This window comes from Mobula hypostoma, chromosome 26 (genome assembly GCF_963921235.1).
Source record: "Mobula hypostoma chromosome 26, sMobHyp1.1, whole genome shotgun sequence".
Lineage (NCBI taxonomy): Eukaryota > Metazoa > Chordata > Chondrichthyes > Myliobatiformes > Myliobatidae > Mobula > Mobula hypostoma.
In genome coordinates, this window is record NC_086122.1 from 12,393,145 (window position 1) to 12,415,161 (window position 22,017).

At 39.8% G+C, this 22,017-nt stretch overlaps 1 protein-coding gene across 1 annotated transcript; it reads left to right on the forward strand.

Annotated features, from left to right (window-relative positions):
• The first annotated feature begins 368 nt into the window (after positions 1 to 368).
• Positions 369 to 22,017, forward strand: airim (AFG2 interacting ribosome maturation factor). The gene is made up of 5 exons (XM_063033966.1): positions 369 to 415; positions 15,104 to 15,394; positions 16,469 to 16,648; positions 17,968 to 18,086; positions 19,323 to 22,017. The coding sequence occupies exons 2-5, from the start codon at positions 15,114 to 15,116 to the stop codon at positions 19,370 to 19,372; spliced, it is 630 nt and encodes a 209-aa protein (XP_062890036.1). The 5' UTR covers positions 369 to 415; positions 15,104 to 15,113; the 3' UTR covers positions 19,373 to 22,017.

Genomic DNA, 22,017 nt, shown 5'->3' on the forward strand with positions numbered 1-22,017 from the left:
TGACCAATAACGTACGGCATCGCGCTGTTCTGGTTACACAGTCAACAGATCAGCCAATCAGAATGCACAGGCGATTCACGGTCACTCAGAGCGCATCCCTCTCCAATCACAGTCGAACCTGGCGCCTTTTCCGCTCAAGGAGCCAATCACAGTGATTAACCTCTACAATATCCTGGAGCCAATGGGTTTACGAACGATGAAATATTTTTGAACCTCTATTATCAAAAATGAAATAAACTTTATTGAGCATGTATTTCTAATTATACTCTCAGGTTGAGTTACAATTTCGCTTTTTAACGAATAAATTCGCTTCTGTTTTAACCTGGCAAGGCACGATGGGATTTGTAGTCCATATGGGTGCTGCGCATGCGGTTTTGAATTGAGGGCAACATGACGCTGGCGGGATGTGGAGCAGGTATTTGTGTTGCGGGGTCGATGGTTCTGCCCAGGCACCATAAATCTGGACTTGACTATTGACTAAGGCACCGTTGTGGTTGTATCTTATTAGATATGTCAACATGTACAAACCCGAGATTCAGTTTCTGAGGTTTAAGAGTAGAATCATGGGAGGGGGTTGTGGGAATATAAAATATGGGATTCGTGCATATGAATTGGTCATTGGAGCGGACTTGATATTCTGTAGGGACTGTTTCCCCACTGTTAACTCAATAATGTGCACTGCGGGGCTGAATAGGTTTTGGTGCTCCGATAGGAAGTGGGCCAGAATCAGGTTTAATTTCACCGGCATATGTTGTGAAATTTTCATGTAGTCCTGCAGTTATTCCTCATCTCTAATTGTCCTACTACTTTAACCTTGGTGGTAACACCTACTGGCACTATTCGTAAAATGACGGAATTAGTGGTTATAATAATAACACGAGGTCATGGCAGCTAATAAGAGTTATAACTACTAGTTATAATAAAAAGAAGTGGGGAAGAGGAGCAGAATTTCACCTCTGTCAGATTTGGTAAAGTGAATATACAGATTGGTTGTAAATTACAGAAAGGGAAGGATAGAATAATGAGAATATCTGTGAGAGTGAGAGGTGTTTATCTATTGAGCAATTGAGCAATCTGAATTTAAAGGGTCTCAGCCCGAAATGTTGACTGTACTCTTTTCCATAGATGCTGCCTGGCCTGCGGAGTTCTCCCAGCATTTTGTGTGTGTGGCTTAAATTCAGCTTAAGTTTTGCTTCATGTCTGCAAGCTTTGTGGCAATTTGCCCTGCCATATGATTAACTGAGACTGAGGCTTTGAGTTACTCCGGCTGCTCAGAGATTCAGGTCTATGTTCTCATTTTGGTTCAGGATGTTGTTGTTTGCATGATTTGTGTTTTTCCCCACCTTTCCTTGCCCATTGGGTACTGGTCTTTTAAAAATTGGGTTCTTTTGAGTTTCTTGCTTGGTGGCTGCCTGTAAGCAAGGTTGCATAATTAGTGCACTCATTGATAATAAATGTACTTTGAATCCTTGATAGATTTAATGCGGCAGTTAGGTGGAGAGCATAGCCCTTTATTCATCAAAATTATGACAAGAGGACAGTTAGAAATATGTTGAAATACAGGAATCATCTCAGTATTCATCCTGGTTTACGTGGATTGTGGTGACCCTAGTTTTGGAGTGAACATAAAATAATTTGAAAAAAAAAGTACAAATCTGACATGAAAGCAAAATGCTGAAATCTCTATTTCTCCACTTTCTTATTTCTGACAAAGTATGTCTAACAGAAAGTTGATTATGTGGAACATACAATCTCTGCTTTGCATTACCATCCTATAACAATGAATCATTTTAATACTTCTATTAATGCAATATGTAGTGATTTCTATGTCTGTACCTCAAGATTCCTTGGCCCTTTAACTTTATGCAGTTATTATTTAATATATGCTGTTCTTAATACTTCTTTGAAAATTTGACCTCACACTTGACTCTTTTGAAATTCGTGTACCGATCAAATGTAGATTTTAAATTTCTGAATCAGAATCGGGTTTAATATCACTGGTAGATGTAACAAAATTCATTGTTATAGGGCAGCAGTAAATTGCAATATATAAAAACTAAATCATAGTAACGTGTGTGTGTGTGTGTATACACACACACACACACATATATATATAAAAAATTATATATATATATAAAATTAAGTAGATCATTTAGCTAGCCTCTTTCCCTTCCCCCACCTTTTTATTCCGGCATCTTCTTTCTCAGTCCTGAAGAAGGGTCTCAGCCCGAAATGCCAGCTATCTGTTCATTTCTATAGATGCTCCCTGATCTGCTGAGTCCTTCCTGCATTTTGTGTGTGTTGCTTTATATTTCATCATAAAGCATCTGAGACTTTCTTGTGTATAAAATTAAATAGGTAGTGCAAAGTGGAAAAAAAGGAGTGAGGTAGTGTTCATGGGTTCATTGTCCATTCAGAAATCTGATGGCAGAGGGGAAGAAGCTGTTCCTAAATCATTGAATGTGTGCCTTCAGACTCCTGTACCTCTTCCCTGATGGTAGGAATGAGAAGAGGACATGTTCTGCGTGATGGGGGTCCTTAATGATGGATGCTTCCTTTTTGAGACATTGCTCTTTGAAGATGCCTGGATGCCGGGGAGGCTAGTGCCCATGATGGAGCTGAAGTTGCTACAGCTGATTTTGATCTTGTGCAGCCCCCCCCCGCCCATACCAGATGGTGATGAAGTGTGTTAGAATGCTCTTTATGCAACAACTGTGGAAATCTGCAAGTGCCTTTGGTGACATAAACGAATCTCTTCAAACTTTTTTTTGTAATTTATTTTTTATTAAATTTCATCATCAAAGAAACATTTCCATAAGATGTATTTCAGATACTGTACATATAGATCATATAATCATATTTGTCACAAATCTCCACATAAGATTTATCTGAGCTATACTCTTATAGAAAGGAGAGGAAAAAAAGAACAATCGAAAGAAGAAAACTATGTACAGGTTTCCCCCGCTATTCGAAGGTGGAGTGTACCTATGAAACGGTTCGTAAGCGGGAATGTCGTAAAGTGAATAAGCAATTACCATTTATTAATTGGGAAAAATTTTTGAGTGTTCCCAGACCTAAAGAATAACCTACAAAATCATGCCAAATAACACAGAAAACCTAAAATAACAGTAACATATAGTAAAAGCAGGAATGATACGATAAATACACAGCATATATAAAGCAGAAATACTTTCCTGCAGCACTGTCTAGCGCAGCGAAAATCTAACGGAAGCGCTCTCGGCAGAAACACAGCGCAAGCGCTCTCAGCAGAAACATGCCCCAGTAACCTTCAAGCTATGAAGCTGCCAAATCATGCCAACTAGCACATAAAATTACACAGCCTATATAAAGTAGAAATTATGTATGTACAGTGTAGTTTCACTTATTGGAATCGGGAATACTCCAATAACTTGCAGTTTTGTCACAGTTAAACACTTGCTTATACGAATAACCACCTGATGCAATCGGCAATCACCTCTGATCTGGGCTGACATTTATGTGCCGGGTGGCACCTAATTAATTAGCATGTTATTTCAGCTTTTTTCTTAAAGATGTGCAGGGTGCGTTCTGACTCACGCTGCACCACTGCATTCTTCACGGCGATGTATTGGTCTGTGGCCCAGAGGTTGGGGACCACTGCTTAAACTATGAAGCTGCCCTCGCCTCAGAAACCGATCAAACCACCCATGACTACTTTTAAATCCCACTTTTGCAACACTTTCATCACCATCGTCCAGTGCTTTCTGTTTCAGCATATTAAAAAGATTGACTGATTTCTCCTTGAGTATAAGAAAACTTAACGGAACATCACGCTTTGTACACCCATCAATCCACTCAAGCAATAGACTTTCCATTTTATCCATTATTGGATGCTGACTAAGAGAAACCACTTTGCTATGAGCAGAACCAACAGTAACAACGGCAGCTTTCAAAATTCCTTCTCTCTGCGTATAAAAAGTGCGAATGGTGGACGTAGGCAAATTCAACGCGCGGACAATGTCCTTACTTCGTTCACCACGATCAAAACGCTTAACTATGTTTAGTTTTATGCTAAGTGTAACACCCTTAACGAGCTCTTTTAGGCTTTTCCGATACTTTAGAACTCATGTTGCTAACAGATGCACAAAATAAATCGAGGTAAAGCACTTGTTTAAGCAATGCCGCTAGAATGCAGTTCCGCGGGAGGAACTTGGCTGTTCGGGCGCTCGCTGCCTTTTTTCGTAACAGTGAAAACACCTGTTAGCGAAAACAGGTAACTAATGTAGGTCTTTCGTAACAGCGAGGTGTTGTAAAGCTAACGTTTGGAAAACGGGGGCCACCTGTACAGAGTAGGGAGTGATCTTTTTTTTTAACAACATATTCATTGACTTGTGAGAATAAAATCAGGCCTATGAGGTGTTATGTAGTTAAACCATTTTTTCCAGTATGAATCAAATTGTTCCAACTTATGATTAACAGATGCTGTTATCTTCTCCATTTTGTAAATGTCCATTGTAACTTCCATCCATACATTTAAAGTTGGGCTCTTCTGTGATAACCATTTCCTGGTAAGGGTCTTTTTACCAGCCACCAGCAGTACATTCATTAAATATTTATCTCTTTTCAACCATTCTTGAGGTATATAACCAAAATATATGGTCTTACTCTCTAAGAGTATTTCACATTTAAAGATGTCTTGTAGGGCATTATGTATCCCACTCCAATAGTCTTTGATAACGGGGCATTCCCAAAAAATATGATAATAGTTTGCATTTTGATTTCTACAATTTCTCTAGCAAGCGGGGGGGCGGGGGTGGTTACTATCATAATGGGATTTCTGAGAGTGTGTAATAAAATATCTTATCAAGTTTTTCCACCCGAACTCCCTCCATTTCTGTGAACTGGTACACTTCCATTGATACCTCCATATTATTGTCCAGTCTTCCTCAGATATTATCCCTCCTTCCTTCACCCATTTTGTTTTAATATATGAAGTCAAATGTGTTTTAAGATTTGACAAACACTTATACACGCTTGAAATTATTCTACTACAGTTGTATGAATTATATGCTTTTCTAAATAGCTCTATCAGACATGCACTTGCCTTGGTTACATTTTTAACTGTCCTATTAACATACTGTCACATTTGTAAATACCAGTAAAAGTCTTGTTTTTCTAATAAGTGTTTCTCTTTGAGCATTTCAAAACTGAACAGTGTTCCTTCTTTCATTATATTGTATATAGCTGTTATTCCTTTAGCTGTCCAGTCCTTAAATCTAGCATCTAGTTTATTCGGCGTAAAATCCGAGTCATATGCACACTATTTAAGAATTGCAAAATCTCCCTCTAGTTTATATTCTTTTATAATAGTTTTCCGTATTTTAAGAGTCCATTTCACCCACGGGTTGTCAATATTATTTATGTAACTTTGTAGGTTGTTATCAGTCAAAATTGCTTGTATGTGGATGGAGAGTATCCTGTCCTAAATGTTTTTCCATTGAGCGTCACATGATGGGTTGCACCAGCATATCACAGCTCTCAACTGTGCTGAAAAATAATAATCTCTGAGGAGCTAGGCCCCATCCCCCCTTTTCCTTGGCTAATTGCAATGATTTGAGAGGAACCCTAGGCTTTTTACCTTGCCATATATATCTTGACAACATCTTGTTCCATTCATTGAATTGATTTTGGTTAATCTCTATTGGTAGGGTCTGAAAGAGATATAGTAGTCTGGGCAGTATATTCATTTTAATAGATTCAATCCTTGAACTGAGACCAAGAAAAGGAATTAGGTTCCATCTTGTTATATCTTCCTTAATTTTTTTTTATATATAGGCTGATAATTACATTCTGATAATTTTGCCAAATCTTTTGGCATAATGATATCCAAATATTTGACGGACTCTGTTTGCCATGCCCAAGGATATCTACTTTCAATTTCTCTTGGTGGGCTCTAGTTATATGAAAGTAGTTGGGTTTTATCTATGCAACATACATCAAAGTTGCTGGTGAACGCAGCAGGCCAGGCAGCATCTATAGGAAGAGGCGCAGTCGACGTTTCAGGTCGAGACCCTTCGTCAGGACTAACTGAAGGAAGAGTGAGTAAGGGATTTGAAAGCTGGAGGGGGAGGGGGAGATGCAAAATGATAGGAGAAGACAGGAGGGGGAGGGATAGAGCCGAGAGCTGGACAGGTGATAGGCAGAAGGGGATATGAGAGGATCATGGGACAGGAGGTCCGGGAAGAAAGACGGGGGGGGGTGACCCAGAGGATGGGCAAGAGGTATATTCAGAGGGACAGAGGGAGAAAAAGGAGAGTGAGAGAAAGAATGTGTGCATTAAAAAGAGTAACAGATGGGGTACGAGGGGGAGGTGGGGCCTAGCGGAAGTTAGAGAAATCAATGTTCATGCCATCAGGTTGGAGGCTACCCATACGGAATATAAGGTGTTGTTCTTCTAATCATTTGGCCATGATGAAGGTAAATATTGTGTAATCTACATTAAGAACAGATATTGGTCTAAATGACCCACATTCCATTTTATCCTTGCCGCCTTTCGGTATAGCTGAGATTATCGCCTCCTTCCAGCTGGGTGGCATTTGTGTCTTTCTTAGAGCCCAGTTCAGTGTCGGGAGTAAAGTAGGAATTAACTCACTTCTAAACTCTTTATACCACTCTGCCATATATCCATTTGATCCTGGTGACTTGCTTAATTTAAGCCTTCTAATTGCAGTTTTTAGTTCAGCTCCAGTTATGTCAGCAGTGATCGTTCTATTTTGTTCTTTGCTTAAAGTGGGTAACTCTAAAGAATTCAGGAAGGTGTCAATTTGGGTTATGCTTCCCCCTGGAACTTTGGAATATAGAGTTTTGTAAAACACTTCAAAAGCTTCTTGAATTTCACTTAGCTTATTTTTTATCACTTTTGTTCTTGGATCCCTAATTCTATGAATTTTATTTTCTGCTATTTTTTCAGTTTCCACGCCAGTATTTTCATAGATTTAGATCCACTTTCGTAGTGTCTCTGTTTCAGAAACATTAAATTTTTTCTAACTTCTTGTGTAGCCATACTATTAATTTCATTCCTAATTTTAATTTCCTCTAGTGTGCCAAACTCAATTTGTGTTTTTTTTCTAGTCCTTCAGCTTATTTTGTAATTCCTCTAATGTTTTTTTCCTTATTTTTTTCTTAAATGAAGATATTGCTATAATTTTCCCTCTTAAGACAGCCTTCAGAGTATCCCATAGAATGGGAGGTGAAACCTCTCCATTATCATTGAATTCTAAGTTAAGACCAATTTCTTTTTTCATTTGTTCCTTAAAGTAGGGATTATTGAGTAGACTTGAATTTAGTTTCCAAATAGTATTCTTTGGTTGCAGGTCAAAATCAACAGATTAAATATACAGGTGCATGGTTACTTACATCTATTGTCCCAATTCCACAGGTGATTATTTTATCTCTATCTTTTCTAAATGTTATAAAATAGTCTATTCTTGTATATACAGAATGGGCAGAATAATGAGTGTAATCCCTTCTGTCAGGGAAAAGGTCCCTCCATGTATCAATTAGACCAACATCCTCAAAAAGAGTGTTAACTTTCTTATGTAAGGACTTGTTTCATAAGTTTTTCCATTGGAAAAGTCTAACTTTGTCTGTAATTGTAAATTTAAGTCTCCCCCACATATCAAGAGACCTTCTGTTTCCATTACCATAATATTAGTAATTTTCTGGAAGAAACTAATATCACTTCCTGGGGGTGCGTATATATTCAATAAAGTAACTGGATTTCCATCTATATTCCACCTTACCAGAATATATCTGCCCTCTTATTTCCCATTTCGAATACTTTTTTCAAAATTTAGCTTGCTTGAGATGAGAATAGCAACTCCTCTTCTATGTCCTGATTTATATGAGGAGAAAAACAAATTAGTGAAGCCCATTCTCTTTAATTTTCCATGCTCATTATCACTTAAGTGAGTTTCCTGTAAATATACTACATGGGCTTGTTCTTTTTTCATTTTTGATAGAATTTTACTGCGCTTGACTGGATTGAACAGCCCATTGACATTAAAAGAAATGAATTTTACTTTGTCCTTAGCCATGTGTATTTATCTGTTAGTATATCATTGAAATTTGCAGAATATAACTTAATCGATCTACTCCCTGAACAAATAAGAGCCGAGAAATGTGAATAATAAAAAAAGAGGTAATGAAGGTGTGATTCCAAGGCTGGGGTCTCTAGATGACCCTGGGTTGAGCTAGAAGAAACATCTAGCCGTGGGGGATAGCCCCCCACCTACCTGTGAGTTGAGGGCCCCCGTTTGCAGTACCTATAAAAGTAAGTAAAAAAAAAACTATGTCCATTACACAGAAATGATTTCCCTGTGTATTCCTCCCATGTATATATTCTCATTTAGGTGGGGAAAAAGGAATGAATAAATGAATTTTTAAAAAATGAGTAATATAAAATCCACATTATAATTAATATGTATTTCTCGAAATAGGTATATCACGGTCTATTTTTGCTTCCGTTTAGCTTATCAGCACTTTTAAAGTTAGCCAAACCTTATGGCTCTTCTGGAGGAGGTCAGGGCTGCCCTCGGAGAACTCAGTCTTTTCCTAATATTCTTCTCTCATCCTGCTCCCATCCCCTGCCTTCTAGGTTCTCTTACTATTTCCCCAGCAGATCGGGATAACTGCTCAGCCAGACTTTCCCTTGGTTTGACCACGTTAATGGGCAGTCCTCTTCTTCATGTCTGTAGTCGCCTCTTCCACCATCTGATATAGTCGTATCCCTTGGTAAAATACCCTCAGTTTAGCAGGGTTTGGAGTTTAATCTTTTCTTGCTTTAATATTCGTTTCACTTCGGAATATTCCTTCCGTTTCTGTAGGACCGCCGGGGGGTAATCATGATTGAAGTATATTAACTTCCCGTTCCAAAACACCCTCTTCTTACCCCAGGCCCTTCGTAGAATCTCCACGTTGCTCTTGAATCGAAGGAATTTAAGTACTATTGAGCGCGGTTTACTTTCTTTGTCTCTGGAGGGCTGCGGGACGAGCACACGATGTGTCCTCTCAATTTTAATCTCCATAGTCGGGGGAATCTCCAGCGCTTCCCATAGCAGCTTGTCTACAAAGTCATCGACAGTCCCTTCGCTCCTTCGGGAACATTATAAATCCTGATATCTTTCTGTCGCAATCTTCCCTCCTGGTCAAGCAATTTACTTTCCTGTTGATTTAATATTTTTATCGTCTTACCTAGTATCTGTTCCACGTTTTGCATGCGATCTTCCACCTTCTCAATTCGCGTCTCTGCCACCACTATTTTCTGATTGACGTTGGCGAGCTCTGACTTGATATCATTGAGTTGCTGTTTTATATCTTTTTAGACTTCCCTTATCTCTTCCAAGAGCCTTATCATATTTGCCGCTTCGCCTGCACAAGGTCCCGCGTCAGCCTCGCCGCCACGCGCACGTGTAGGAGAGCCGTGCATTGTACCTCTCTCTTCCATAGGCTCCGCAGTGGTGCTTTTTTTAATCTCCATTCTTTTTCCCCATTCTTGCCCCCCTTATCAATTCAGATATTTTCGAAAGATCGTATATTTGATGGATTAACGGGGCAAAATATGCGTTTTTCCGGAGGAGCTGCTGATTTAAGCTGCCATTCTGAACGATGACGTCACCGGAACTCGTCTCTTCAAACTCTTAATGAAATATTGCTGCTGTTGATGCCGCCTTTGTAACTGCATCAATACATCGGGCCCAGGATAGATTCTCAGAGATATTGACACCCAGGAACTTGAAATTGTTCTCCTTTTTGTCTGTGATTGCCTCATTGTTTGACGTTGTCACTCCAATTCTCAATCCAAATTGTTTATTATTGTGAAGGTTGTTTCTTGTTGAACGTGACTTCCCTCTGGATAGTCACTGTAACTGCACTATTAGCGTTTTCTGTTCTATAGTTAATGTGCTACACTGATCCACTGATTTGGCCACAAATTAACTAACCAACAAATTGTTGCAATTTATTTTGAAAAGGTGCAATAAATTGTAGCTAATCTTTCATCCAAGTCCCCAGCACTTTTTGATATTTTTACTAATTCCTCCAGTAATTCTTTATTGCAGTTTTAATACATGTGAATAAAATCCATTTGTTGCATGACCTTTATTGTACCACTTCAATGTATTTTTTATTTCAGTTTTCTATCTTGACTGCAGTTGTATCTTATTAATCTCTTCTAATTCCATCCACCTTGTTCTGTGTTAGACACTGAACCAGTTTGATTAATCAGAATTTCAGTGGTTTTGTTCTTGGTTACTTTCAAGCATTCATCAAGTATTAGAGATCTATGCTATTAACATTTTTGTTTATCTAATAATTTTCCTTTTGTATTGTTAAGGTTTTCATTGACATTAAGCCAAGTATTCAATCAATCGTCTCTTAGATATCTTTCTCTACCTTTTTGACTAAAGGAATAATGTAATTTCTACACATGCCCCTTGGCTTCTTTTTCTTTTAAACTTCTATGTTTCTTTAAGAGTCTGTCTTCTTGCTCTCTCTCCTGTAACCTTTGGTATCCAAATGCATTTAGACTAGTGATTTTTTTTTTGCTTTAAATTGAATAAATTTGAACATTCATTTCACCCTTCCTATTTGAGTAACCTTACTTTGTTGATCTGTTCATACGCTTCTTGTCTCACAAGTAGGTATCAAGCCACACTATTCAGGCTGTTACTATCCATTTGCCTTGTGCTTTTCTTACTATTTGCAGCCAGTTGTCATTAATCTTTGGGTATATGAAGTACTGTAAAAGGGTGAGCATTTGCATGTATGGTTCATTATTTTGAGAACTTACTCATAGAGATGAAACAGGATGAAAAAATATCCATATTTTACATGGTGTAATACAGATGTGATTAATATTTGATCTAGAACATAAAACAGTATAGGCCTTACAGCCCACAATGTTGTGCAGACCTTTTAACTTATTCTAAAATCAATCTAACCCTTTGCCCCCATATAGCCCTCTATTTTTCTTTCATGCATGTGCTTTTCTTAATGTCTCTTAAATCTCTCTAATGTGTCTAACTCTACCACCACCCCTGGCTGCACCCACCTCTCTCTATTTAACTAAAAAAAAGCTACCTCTGACATCTACCTTGTACTTTCCTTCAATCACCATAAAATTATGCCCTCTTTTCCCCTTCTAGATATCCCACGTCCCTTGTTAGGTTCCTTCCTGGCTATGCTGATGAGCTTTGTCTGATTCTTGCTTCCTAACCTAAAGTAAGCTTCCTTCTTCCTGTTGACTAGATGTTCCACATCACTTGTCAATCATGGATCCTTCACTCTGCCGTCCTTTGCCTGCCTGAATGGGACAGACTTATCCGTGCAAGTGCTCCCTAAACATCTCCACATTTCTGTTTTGAATTTCCCCGAGAACATTTGTACCCAATTTACGCTACCAAGTTTCGGGCTAATAGCATCATAATTCACCTTATCAGTTTTCCAAACTTTTCAAACAGTCTTCTCCTATCCCTGACCAAGGCTCTGGTAAAGATTAGGAAGTTGTGGTCACTGTCTCTGAAATGCTCTCATACTGGGAGTTCTGCTGAGTGTCAGATCATCATCTTCTCCTTAGTGTCTTGTTTCTTTTGGGGTCTAGAGTACCCCAATTCGCGTGATTGCTCCCTTCCTGTTTCTGACTTCCAACCACACTGACTCAGTTGACAATCCCTCTACAGCGTCCACCCTTTCTGCAGCTGTGATACTGTCCCTGATTAGCAATGCCTCTCCCCCACCCCCTTTACCTCCCTCCTTGTCCCTTTTGAAACGTCTAAACCACAGACCATCCAGCAGCCATTTCTGTACTGTGACAGCCAAGTCTCTGTCGTGGTCACAACGTTATAGTTCCATGTACTGATCATTGTTCCCGGTATTTCTCACATTCAAGTAGACAGATTTCAACTGACTGCTTATGTGCCCATCCTTCCTCATAGTCTCTTTTATACATTGCATTTACCTTTACACCAGCTGTTCCATCCTCTCTTGTCACTGTTTCCTATCCCCTGCTGACCTAGCTTACATCCTCACCAACAGCTCTAGTAAATCTGTTCTCAAGAATATTGGTGTCTCTTAAGTTCAGTATTAACCCTCTTATACAGGTCATGCCTTCCCCAGAAGAGATCCCAATGATCCACACATCTGAAACCTTCCCCCACTGCACCATTTCCTCAGCCATATGGTAAAGAAATCAAATTATTGCCAGTGTACTACATCATAGATCAAAGTTCAAAGTACATTTCATATCAAAATATGTACACTGTATGAAGCCTTGAGATTCGTCTCCTTACAGGTAATCACAACACATAGAAATCCAATAGAATCCATTTTAAAAGAAGACCGTCAAACGCTGATGTGCAGGGTGAAAATAAACAAATCAGGCAAGCAATGAAAGTAAGCAGATACTATTCAGAACTGAAGTTTACAAAGTGAGTCCTCAGCCATGAAGCCAGTCATCATTGCAACTGATTCAGGAGCCCATTAATTGCAGGCCGCGGCCTCCGTTTAGCGCTGAGACGAGCAAACTTTGTCCCTCACCTTTGGCCACGATGCCCTGAACCATTCAATCTGGTCCGGCCAAACTTGGGTCATTCCTCACTCTCAGAGCCAGGCCCTGGTGCCTTGATACGCTTTTGGGCCCAGGCCCCACTGCCTAGACTTGGCCTGTATGCATTGTGGTTAACACAATGCTTGACAGCATCAGCAACCCGGATATACCTGTTGGTAGTTTAATTGGTCATTGTGGATTGTCCTAAGGTTAGGTTGGGAGATTGCTGGAAGAGTTTACTCTCTGCTGTATGTCAATAAATTTAATTAATTAATTTAATTATGAGGAATACAGGTTTCCCCCGCCATCCGAAGGTAGAGCGTTCCTGTGAAACGGTTCATAAGCCGGAATGTTGTAAAGTGAAGAAGCAATTACCATTTATTTATATGGGAAAATTTTGTGAGTGTTCACAGACCCAAAAATAACCTACCAGATCATGCCAAATAACACATAAAACCTAAAATAACAGTAACATATAGTAAAAGCAGGAATGATATGATGAATACACAGCTTATATAAAGTAGAAATACTTTTCCACAATCATTGCCTGAACTGTTCTCTGTAGCGAAAATCTCATGCAAGCGCTGTCCAGTAATCTTTAAGCTATGAAGCTGCCAAATCATACCAAATAACACGTAAAAATACACAGCCGATATAAAGTAGAAATAATGTATGTACAGTGTAGTATCACTTACTGGAATCGGGAAGACAGCGCAGAGCACACTGATGATGGTGCAGGTTGGGGTGGTGCAGTAGCCCCCACCCTCCAGGCAGCGAACTGATACCGATCCGCGAAGCATGCAGGGGTACAGCGGTAGCCGGGACGCATCTAGCACATCTTTAAGAAAAATACCGAAACAAACAAGCTAATTAATTACGTGCCGCCTGGCACGTAAATGTCGGCCCAGATCAGAGACGACGCGATCGGCAATCACCTCTGATCTGGGCTGACAATTACGTGCTGGGCGGCACCTAATTAATTAGCATGTTTATTTCAGCTTTTTTCTTAAAGATGTGCTGTGTGTCTCCCAGCTACTGCTGCATTCTCTGCGAATCGGAATCTGTCCGTGGCCCGGGGGCTGGGGTGGTGGAACACTGGGGTGTCATCTCATCATCGATCAGGGCAGGCAGGTCATCTCCTATCCCTGCCTGCCTCGATGTCGAAGGTCGGGGTTCGTCGTCTGCTGTGGCTGATGTGGAAGGCTTTCTTGACTGCTCAACCTCGCGCATTTTTCTATCATGCAGTTCTTTGTAAGGGCTCAAACTATCTTGCAAATATGCCCAAACCAACGTACCCTTTCAAAATTAAAGTCGTACTTTATCATTACTCATTCGGTTTCGATTGTTATCCTTTCCTCTCCCAATTGCATCGGATCTTCATCTATCAGTTCTTGGTCATGGGATGCCAAAACCTCTTCAACATCATCTTCGTCAACTTCCACAAGCCAAACTCACTTTGTCCTTACTTCGTTCACCACGATCAAAACGCTTAATTATGTCTAGTTTTACGCTAAGTGTAACACCCTTACGAGCTCTTTTAGGCTTTTCCGATACTTTAGAACTCATCTTGCAAATGGCTGCTCACAGGCCTATGTTAAAGCAATGCCAGCTAGAATGCAGTTCCGAATCCGGGGGAGAGCGGCTGCTCGTGACGTGCGCTGCCTTTTTTTTATCGTGCACTGCCTTTTTTTATCGCACGCTGATTTTCTTTGTAACAGTGAAAACACCTTCTGTTAGCGAAAACAGGTAACTAATGTAGGTCTTTCGTAACAGTGAGTTTCGTAAAGCGAACGTTCGAAAAGCGGGGGACGCCTGTAGCAGAAATGGGAGTGCACCAACATGTTGATTTGAATATCAAATCACTATCGGGTAGCTTTGCATTGAACTAATGCCCAGTATTTATTGTACAATTGACGTAGAGCACTTGAAATAATTTTGACTTTCAAATTTTGTAAATTAAATGGAATCTGCTGTTTTAGATCATTTGACATCCTATTAATAAGTCAAAAGAAAGTTTACATTAAGTAGCAACTTCATGACCTTAGTCCCAATCAAGTACTATTACTAATAATGTAGGTACTGCTGTGGTGTGGTTTGGAGTATAGAATTTTATACTAAATTTGCATTAATCACTTAATGGAGTGTGAATTTAATTATTTCATTTAATTAAGACTTCATATGATTTAATTGGTAATAGGTAGCTAAATAGCACCAAAAGAACTGGATATGGAAACATTGGTTGGTCAGATAGTATCGGATGAGTGATGTGAGGGACTAACATTTATAGTGTTCGTCCTTTCAATTCATGTATGATCTTTTACACAAATGAAAGAAAAACAGCTTTCTGTTTAACTATTTCCTATTTCTTTTTTAAACATGGAACAATCTACTGTAGTCCGCCCAATTGATGCATTAGACAAGTATTTTTAATTTTGGTCTACCTGAACGTCCTCTTTACAGCCTACGATATTTGTGCTTTTCTAAGTTGGATTATTTACTGTGCAATTCTCTGTTTTTTAGGTTCCTGTAAATGAAACTAATGGCTCAGAAACCAGCATTGCTGGCTGTTCATCAGGCCTTGGAGAAATGCTTCCAGGTCATTGAGAAGCAACAAAGTTTGTGGGACAGTACACTGGTGGAATGCACTCCACTCCTAAGCTCGTTGAGTAACCTGGCCGAGCAACTCCAGGCATGCAACAAGGTTGACTTTAGGAATACTCCCTTTCGAGAATTTCCTGATCTGAAACACCGGCTGAAATACAAACTTACCCAAGCAGTGGAAATCAACTTGGAAAAACTTGGAGAGAAAATGTATGCTGAGCTATTGATAACGAAGCAGTGTTGGAGTGTTTATTTGTGCAATTATTCTGTTGTGTTGATCTTGAAATTAGACTACTAAGCAAAGTAATCAGTTTGATGAGGAACACTGATGTACATGATCATTGAGTTGGAGAGAGTTACTGGCCTCCAATGTTTGGAGAAGCTGATCAAAAACAGCAGTTGGAGGAGTCTCACTGGGAAAAGTTACATTTATTAGAGTCTGTGCAAGAGCCTCCAAGGTAGTAATCCCATTTTAATTTAAATAAACGAAGGCCTGTTTGATGATACTAAAGAAAGCTTCAATCACAAGGCATTATTTCCCCTGGAGAAATCTTCTCAAATTAATTTTCTTTATTTTATTGCTGTATTTCTCTTCAAAAGGTTAATCTTGTTTTTGATTTTTTTTTCTGAAAATTTGGTAGTATTTTACTACCCCAGATGTTGTTGATTAATAGTCTAAGCTGCTCTTAAAAGCCCAGGTTGGCCTATGTACTCTGGTTGAAATTTCGTAATTACTGCAAACTTGCATCTGGTTTTCGGGATCCTAAATGTGACACAGATATCTTTGGTTCCATTTTGGAATAAGTTATCTCTAGTTCAGAGGAATAGTATGTAGAGACAAAAGAGAAAGCACTGCAAATAGCAATTTATCTGTCAACTGGTAATCTGTTTTTGGTAGTTGAAAGAGATTTATTGACATGAATACTGAACAAGTTCCTTCATAGTTAGATAAACATTTGACCTAAGACACACAAAATATGGTATTACCCTGGAGTTCTGATGGAACTCTGCACAGGTACTGAGTGAGGTTTCAAAATATATAAGCTGACACTACTTGGAATTGCTAGATTAAACTTTCACAATGCATGAAAACATTAAGTTAAAATGTAAATATTTGATTTTGAGTAACTTATGGACATTGTAATGAATTTCTGGTGGTACAGAATAAACTTATTCCTAATGAATGGAAGGTGGGGAAGGAATATTTTTAAAAACTGTATTGTCCAGAAGGCTCTAATTGGGATAGTAATTAATCAACTAGTCGTGCTTTTCTTGTCTTTTAAGGAATGTTCTGCAAAGAGTGTGTGACACAACGAGTAACCACGTATCGACATGCTTCCAAATGTACGAGCTACATGCTGACACCATTGGTTTGGCTGCAGTCCTTGAGCGATCAAGTCTTGATCCTTCTGTGGCGGATATGCTGGAATGGCTTCAAGATATTGAGCGGTTTTACAAAAATCAGTATCCTTTTGCACGGCCACTTTGTTGCAAGGGCTTTCTGCATGGCTTGTTGCTGCTTTGTACGACCTAATTTCTGTGGTGTTTATGGGACCAGTTGTCTGTTAACTCCAGGCTATTGCTTGAAGTGGAAGGTCTGGAAAGCTTCATGGTAGTGTAGCTGTTAGAGCAATGCTTTACAACACCAGCCGTAAGATCAGGGTTCAATTCCTCCTGCGAGTTTGTACGTTCACCCCATGACTGTGTGGGTTTTCTTGGAGTGCTCTAGTTTCCTCCAACATCCCAGAGACGTACAGGTTGCGGTTAGCGGTTGTGGTGTTGGTGCCACAAGCCTGGTAACGCTAGCAGGCTGCCCAGCACAATCCTCGCTGATATAATTCGATTTGACCCGAACAATGCATTTCACTGTGCTTTGATGCATGTGTGACAAATAACATTAATCTTTCTGAGGAACCTTACTGATGAGATCATTGGAATGAGGGCTATGAGCATATTTAGTACGGAAAGAAGAATGGGTTCAAGCCAATTGCTCCTCTCCCAATATAGAAATTGGGTGAAGGAAGTTACTTCTGGAGTCAAATTATCTTTAAGCTGGGTAGCTGGCTGCAGCATGTGAGTAATTTTCTATTCTAGGAGATTCCCGAATAATACAAGAGAAATTGTTTGATCCTAACACAATATCTGCCTCTGTCTATAACTTCCTACCATTGCTTAGGTTGTTCTTTGAAGACTGTTTTGCATATTTTTCCCATCTTTCTGTTAACTGGAGTTTTCAGTTGTGGTTTTATCACACTCAACCTCCTGTAGAGTTTTCTTTGCAAGCCTGTCGTTGATCACATCACTGCTGATACTGTCAGTGAACACAGTTGAGAAGAGTGACTTGTGTATTTTCGGGATGGCTCTCACCCTCAACCCCCCATGGAGTCTTTAGGCAAGCCCACCGTAAACCATGGGAATATACTGGTAATGGTGGTAACGGGGATAGTCTCTGCCCCATTTTCAGGCATTTTTATCAGACAGCAGACCCTCAGATTCACCCCCTTTGCTTGTTTGTGTTCCTGTGCAGTATCTTCCCGCTCCCAACCAGGTACTTTGTTAACCAAAGCAGAAAATGCTGGAAGCATTCAGCAGGTGGGCAGCATCTTTTCACGGAGTCATTCCAGCATTTTCTGCTTTATTTCAGATTTCTCGCGTCTACAGCTTTTTAGCCAGACTTTCATCAGTAAGTGTAAGTTGTTGGCGATGGAAGACGAAAGGAGTGATAGCGTAACAACAGGAACAGATATTTTCTATCGCACTATCTTCATTAACAATCATACAAGGCTTCTTGCCAAGAAAATTTTACTTCAGAATATTAACTATGATAAACTACCAAATATTCAGGCTCTCCCGCAATCCTGGAACAAAACAGAAGAACAGATGGATCAAGATTTGGTGCGAGGTAATTTGGACTCTGTCCTTCATTCTGTGTTCATACAGCAGATGAAAGGTGTGGCAAGTTGGATGGGTTACTGCCCTTGAAGCTGGGGAATATTTTCTAGTAAGATAGTTTAAATAGCATTTGGAACAAAATTTGGAGGACAGAATGGAGAAAGGTAAGAGGTTAAATCTGAAGTCTAGTAGCAGTACCATGGAGTTATACAGCTTAAAAAGGGCTCAGAGTTCAAAGTGAAGTAAATTTATTATCAAAGTACATGTATGTCACCGTATACAACCCTCAGATAAGATTTCTTGCGGGAATACGCAGTAAATCCAAGAAACAGAATTGAATCGATGAAAGATGGCACCCAACAGATCAGACAAGCAGCTTATGTGCTAAAGACAACAAACTCCAAATACTAAAGAAAAAATGAATGATAAAAAATAAATGAGCAATAAATACTGAGAACATGAGATGAAGAGGCCTTGAAAGTGAGTCCATAGGTTGTGGAAACAGTTCAGGGATTGGGTGAGTGAAATTGAATGAGGTTATTTATCCCCTCTGGTTCAAGACCCTAATGGTTGAGGGCTAATAAGGTGCTTCAGCAATTTGGTTTAAATACTGTTGAGGCTTGATTTTTTTCCCTGGCAATTTCAGAAGTGATGTTTGTTCTGTTTGCTTCCCCACTACCCTCAGCCCATCTCAGTCACACCTCCTCCCTTCTGCGACACCACCAATATATTGACATACTATTACTGTGTACAAGGTCTTTTCACATTAGTAGTCTTGCTGCTGTCTCCTAATACAGGAGCCTGTACCAACCTCATTTGGGCCTTGCCCCAGATTTGGGGAGGGGGCTAGGACATCTTTGCCAAGGATTTGGAAATGAAAAAAAAAAGCTGGTAACAATTACAACAACTGAGATTGTTGGATTTTTGTTAAAAATTATAATTGCTGGGGTAGGAAATCTATTGGCCTTGTCCTCTATAGTCCTGTATGTGACTCCTTTCCCACATCAGAGTGGTTAACTAATAACCTTCAAGTGATGCTTCACAGGAATGGACTGTAAGTGTAAACTTGACAGCAGTCCTCACGCTCTTAAGCTTGTGGGAGGTGGGATGGGTGGAGTAAGGGGAGACACTTGAATCTTTTAAGTAAAATCAGATTGCTGAAGCGTCTTTAAATGGGTAGAAATAAGAAAATTGCTTGGCTTCGTTTTGTGATGAGAAACTGACATTGCCCTTTTATTTGATGCAGATACTCTACTGAAGGTGGCATTCTTCATGGAATCTCGGCAAGGGTCCTAATCGATCTAAGGTTGTTCACTGGAACTCATGGATTTTGTTTTTTTTTTAATTTCCTTGTGGCAATATGTTCTGAAAGAGAAGCTCCTCATCACGTACTGATGCCAAATGTGGCTTGGGAATGATCTTACTTCCTCCCTCTTGTCCTTGTTTAATTAAGCCCCAAGTCCCAGCATAGTTTGTACTTTACCTCATTTTTAGAATATGTTTGTCATGTCCCTGCCTTATTAAATATACAGGTACCATTATATTCTGATCGAGCTGGGGTGCTAGTACAATGAAGCAAGGTTGTGCCCATGATATCACATGCAGAAAAGTATTTATATTTCACCCACAGTCCTTTTTGAAGCACATTGTATGCTTCAGTATGTAAGGGAACAGTGAAGTGGGAAGATTCCTCTGTATTAAAGCTCCATATCTTGAGAGGTGGTGAAATTAGATTGAATGATATGAAGCAAAAGTTCATGGAAGTACTGATGGGGGCAGTTTGGGATATTCATGTTTCATTCAGAACCTGTGTCACTGTTTGTGGTACACTGCAGTGCTCTCTAGAGTGCAGAGGTTAGCTGTGTGCTGCAGCATGAGAAACCCTTTAAGGTTTAGTATCTTTATGCTGCTAGTTTTCACAATGCAGCGTATTAGTCCCATCAAAATAGTCCTATAGAATGGTTTTGTACAGTACAGGGCCTTCGGCCAACCTGTGTAAACCTACTCCATGATCCGTCCAACTTCTCCCTGTAGAAACAGCTTATAAATCTCCATTTCCTTCCAACTATGTACAGTGGGCCTTCATTGCACATAGATGTAAGAGTCATAAAGATATAAGAGTCCCTGTATGTCCCTATTGTATCAGACTCTATCACCATCCTTGGCCGTGTTTTCCAGGCACCTACCACTCTGTGTAAACCATCTTCTGTACCTCTGATATCTCTGAACTTTCCTTCACTCACCAGTTCCTCTGATATTGGCTATTGCTGCCCTGGGCAAAGGACGCTAGCTGTTCATTCTCTCTATGCCTCTCATAATCTTATACACCTTTATTAAGTTGCCTCTCATCCTCCTTCACTCCAAAGAGAAATGACTTGGTTTGCTCAGCCTTTCTTCATAACGTATGTTCTCTAATCCAGGCAGCAACCTGGCAAATCTCTTCTGCACCCTTTAAAATTTCCACATCCTTCCTATCATCATGGGGAGAAGGCTGGAGAATGGGGTTGAAGAGCGGAAAAAAGGATCAGCCATGATTAAATGGCAGAGCGGACTTGTTGGGCCACTTGGCCTAATTCTGCTCCTATGTCTTATTGTCCTATAATGAGGTGACCAGTACTGATGAGCACAATACTCTCTGTGGTCTAACCAGAGTTTTAGACCTGTAACATTACCTTGCAGCTCTTGAACTCAGTTCACTAAGTAATGAAGACCTACGCACCATATGTCTTAGCCATGTGGCAACTTTGAGGGATCCATGGACTTGGAGATCAAGATCCTTCTGTAGTTTGCATCCCTTTGGAGTTTAACAGCTGTTTGAAATGTTAAATTACTCCACCTCTCTGCTTCCTCAGAAATACTCCCATGTCAGCTCCAAAGTTAAAGAGGCATTTTTGTTTGCAACAGACCTAAAAGCCTGATTAAGAAAGTGTGCAGTGCTGTTCTTCAGTCACGTTAGATTGTGATGCAACCTGCACATTGTGGCTAGACAGCAGCCCTGGGAGAGGCAGGATTGATAGTGTGGTCATAGGAGGAAAGATATGTGGATTCAGTTCTTGATCCTAACACATTCCTTTGTGCTGCCATTGAAGAGACTTTTCAGCCAGGTGTTTTGCCATGGTAGATAAAGTAGAGGAAGAGTTATGTGAATGGTGCCATAAAAGCTGCATGGTGCAATGTATGTTTACAAAGGCACAAATTTAGGAAATTAATACATTTGTAACTAAATAAACTGAAGCATTTTAATCGTTCTTTTTTTATTAATTGCAATCGTGAACAATAGCCAGATCAGAAATGCTGATCAAGTCAACTAGTTCCCAAGGAGAACTCTGATAGGCCAATCAGATGGTTCACTGCTGCTCAGCGATAGAACACAAAAAAAAAATCATATGTACAATTAAGAAACATTAAAAAGTAGTAGAAATACTGGAGTCACGATGATCATGATGAAGTCTGCTGGAGCGAGACGTTTATACACGTGCTGTTCTCCATAATTCAAAGAGATTGAAGGATAAGGTTGCAGGGTGATAAACCGTGGCAGGAACACTTGGAACTAAAAACTAATCCCTACCAGGAGAAAACAGCATCTGTTCTTTCCACACTGTTCTCCAGCAGTTTAAGGACTAAGTCCAGCTGGAACGTAACTCGCAAGTGCTCTTGAAAGTCAGGTATTAACCCTACCTACCAACAACCAAGCATTGCCATCCTGATCCCCTTCAGGATGTCTTATGAAGAAGTGTGTGACTTCCCTCCCAGAGATGATAGGTGTTTGTGCACTCGACTCTTGAAGGCTTGGACCCCATCATTGCAGATGTTTCCAACCACAGCATCTGGAAGGCACTTCCAAATTCAGGCATAGAAACAGCATCAGCTGGCATGGATAAACTTGATCGTGTGGTGCGCCGTCTCTCATAAGATGAAAGCATCAATTTAATAAATACATC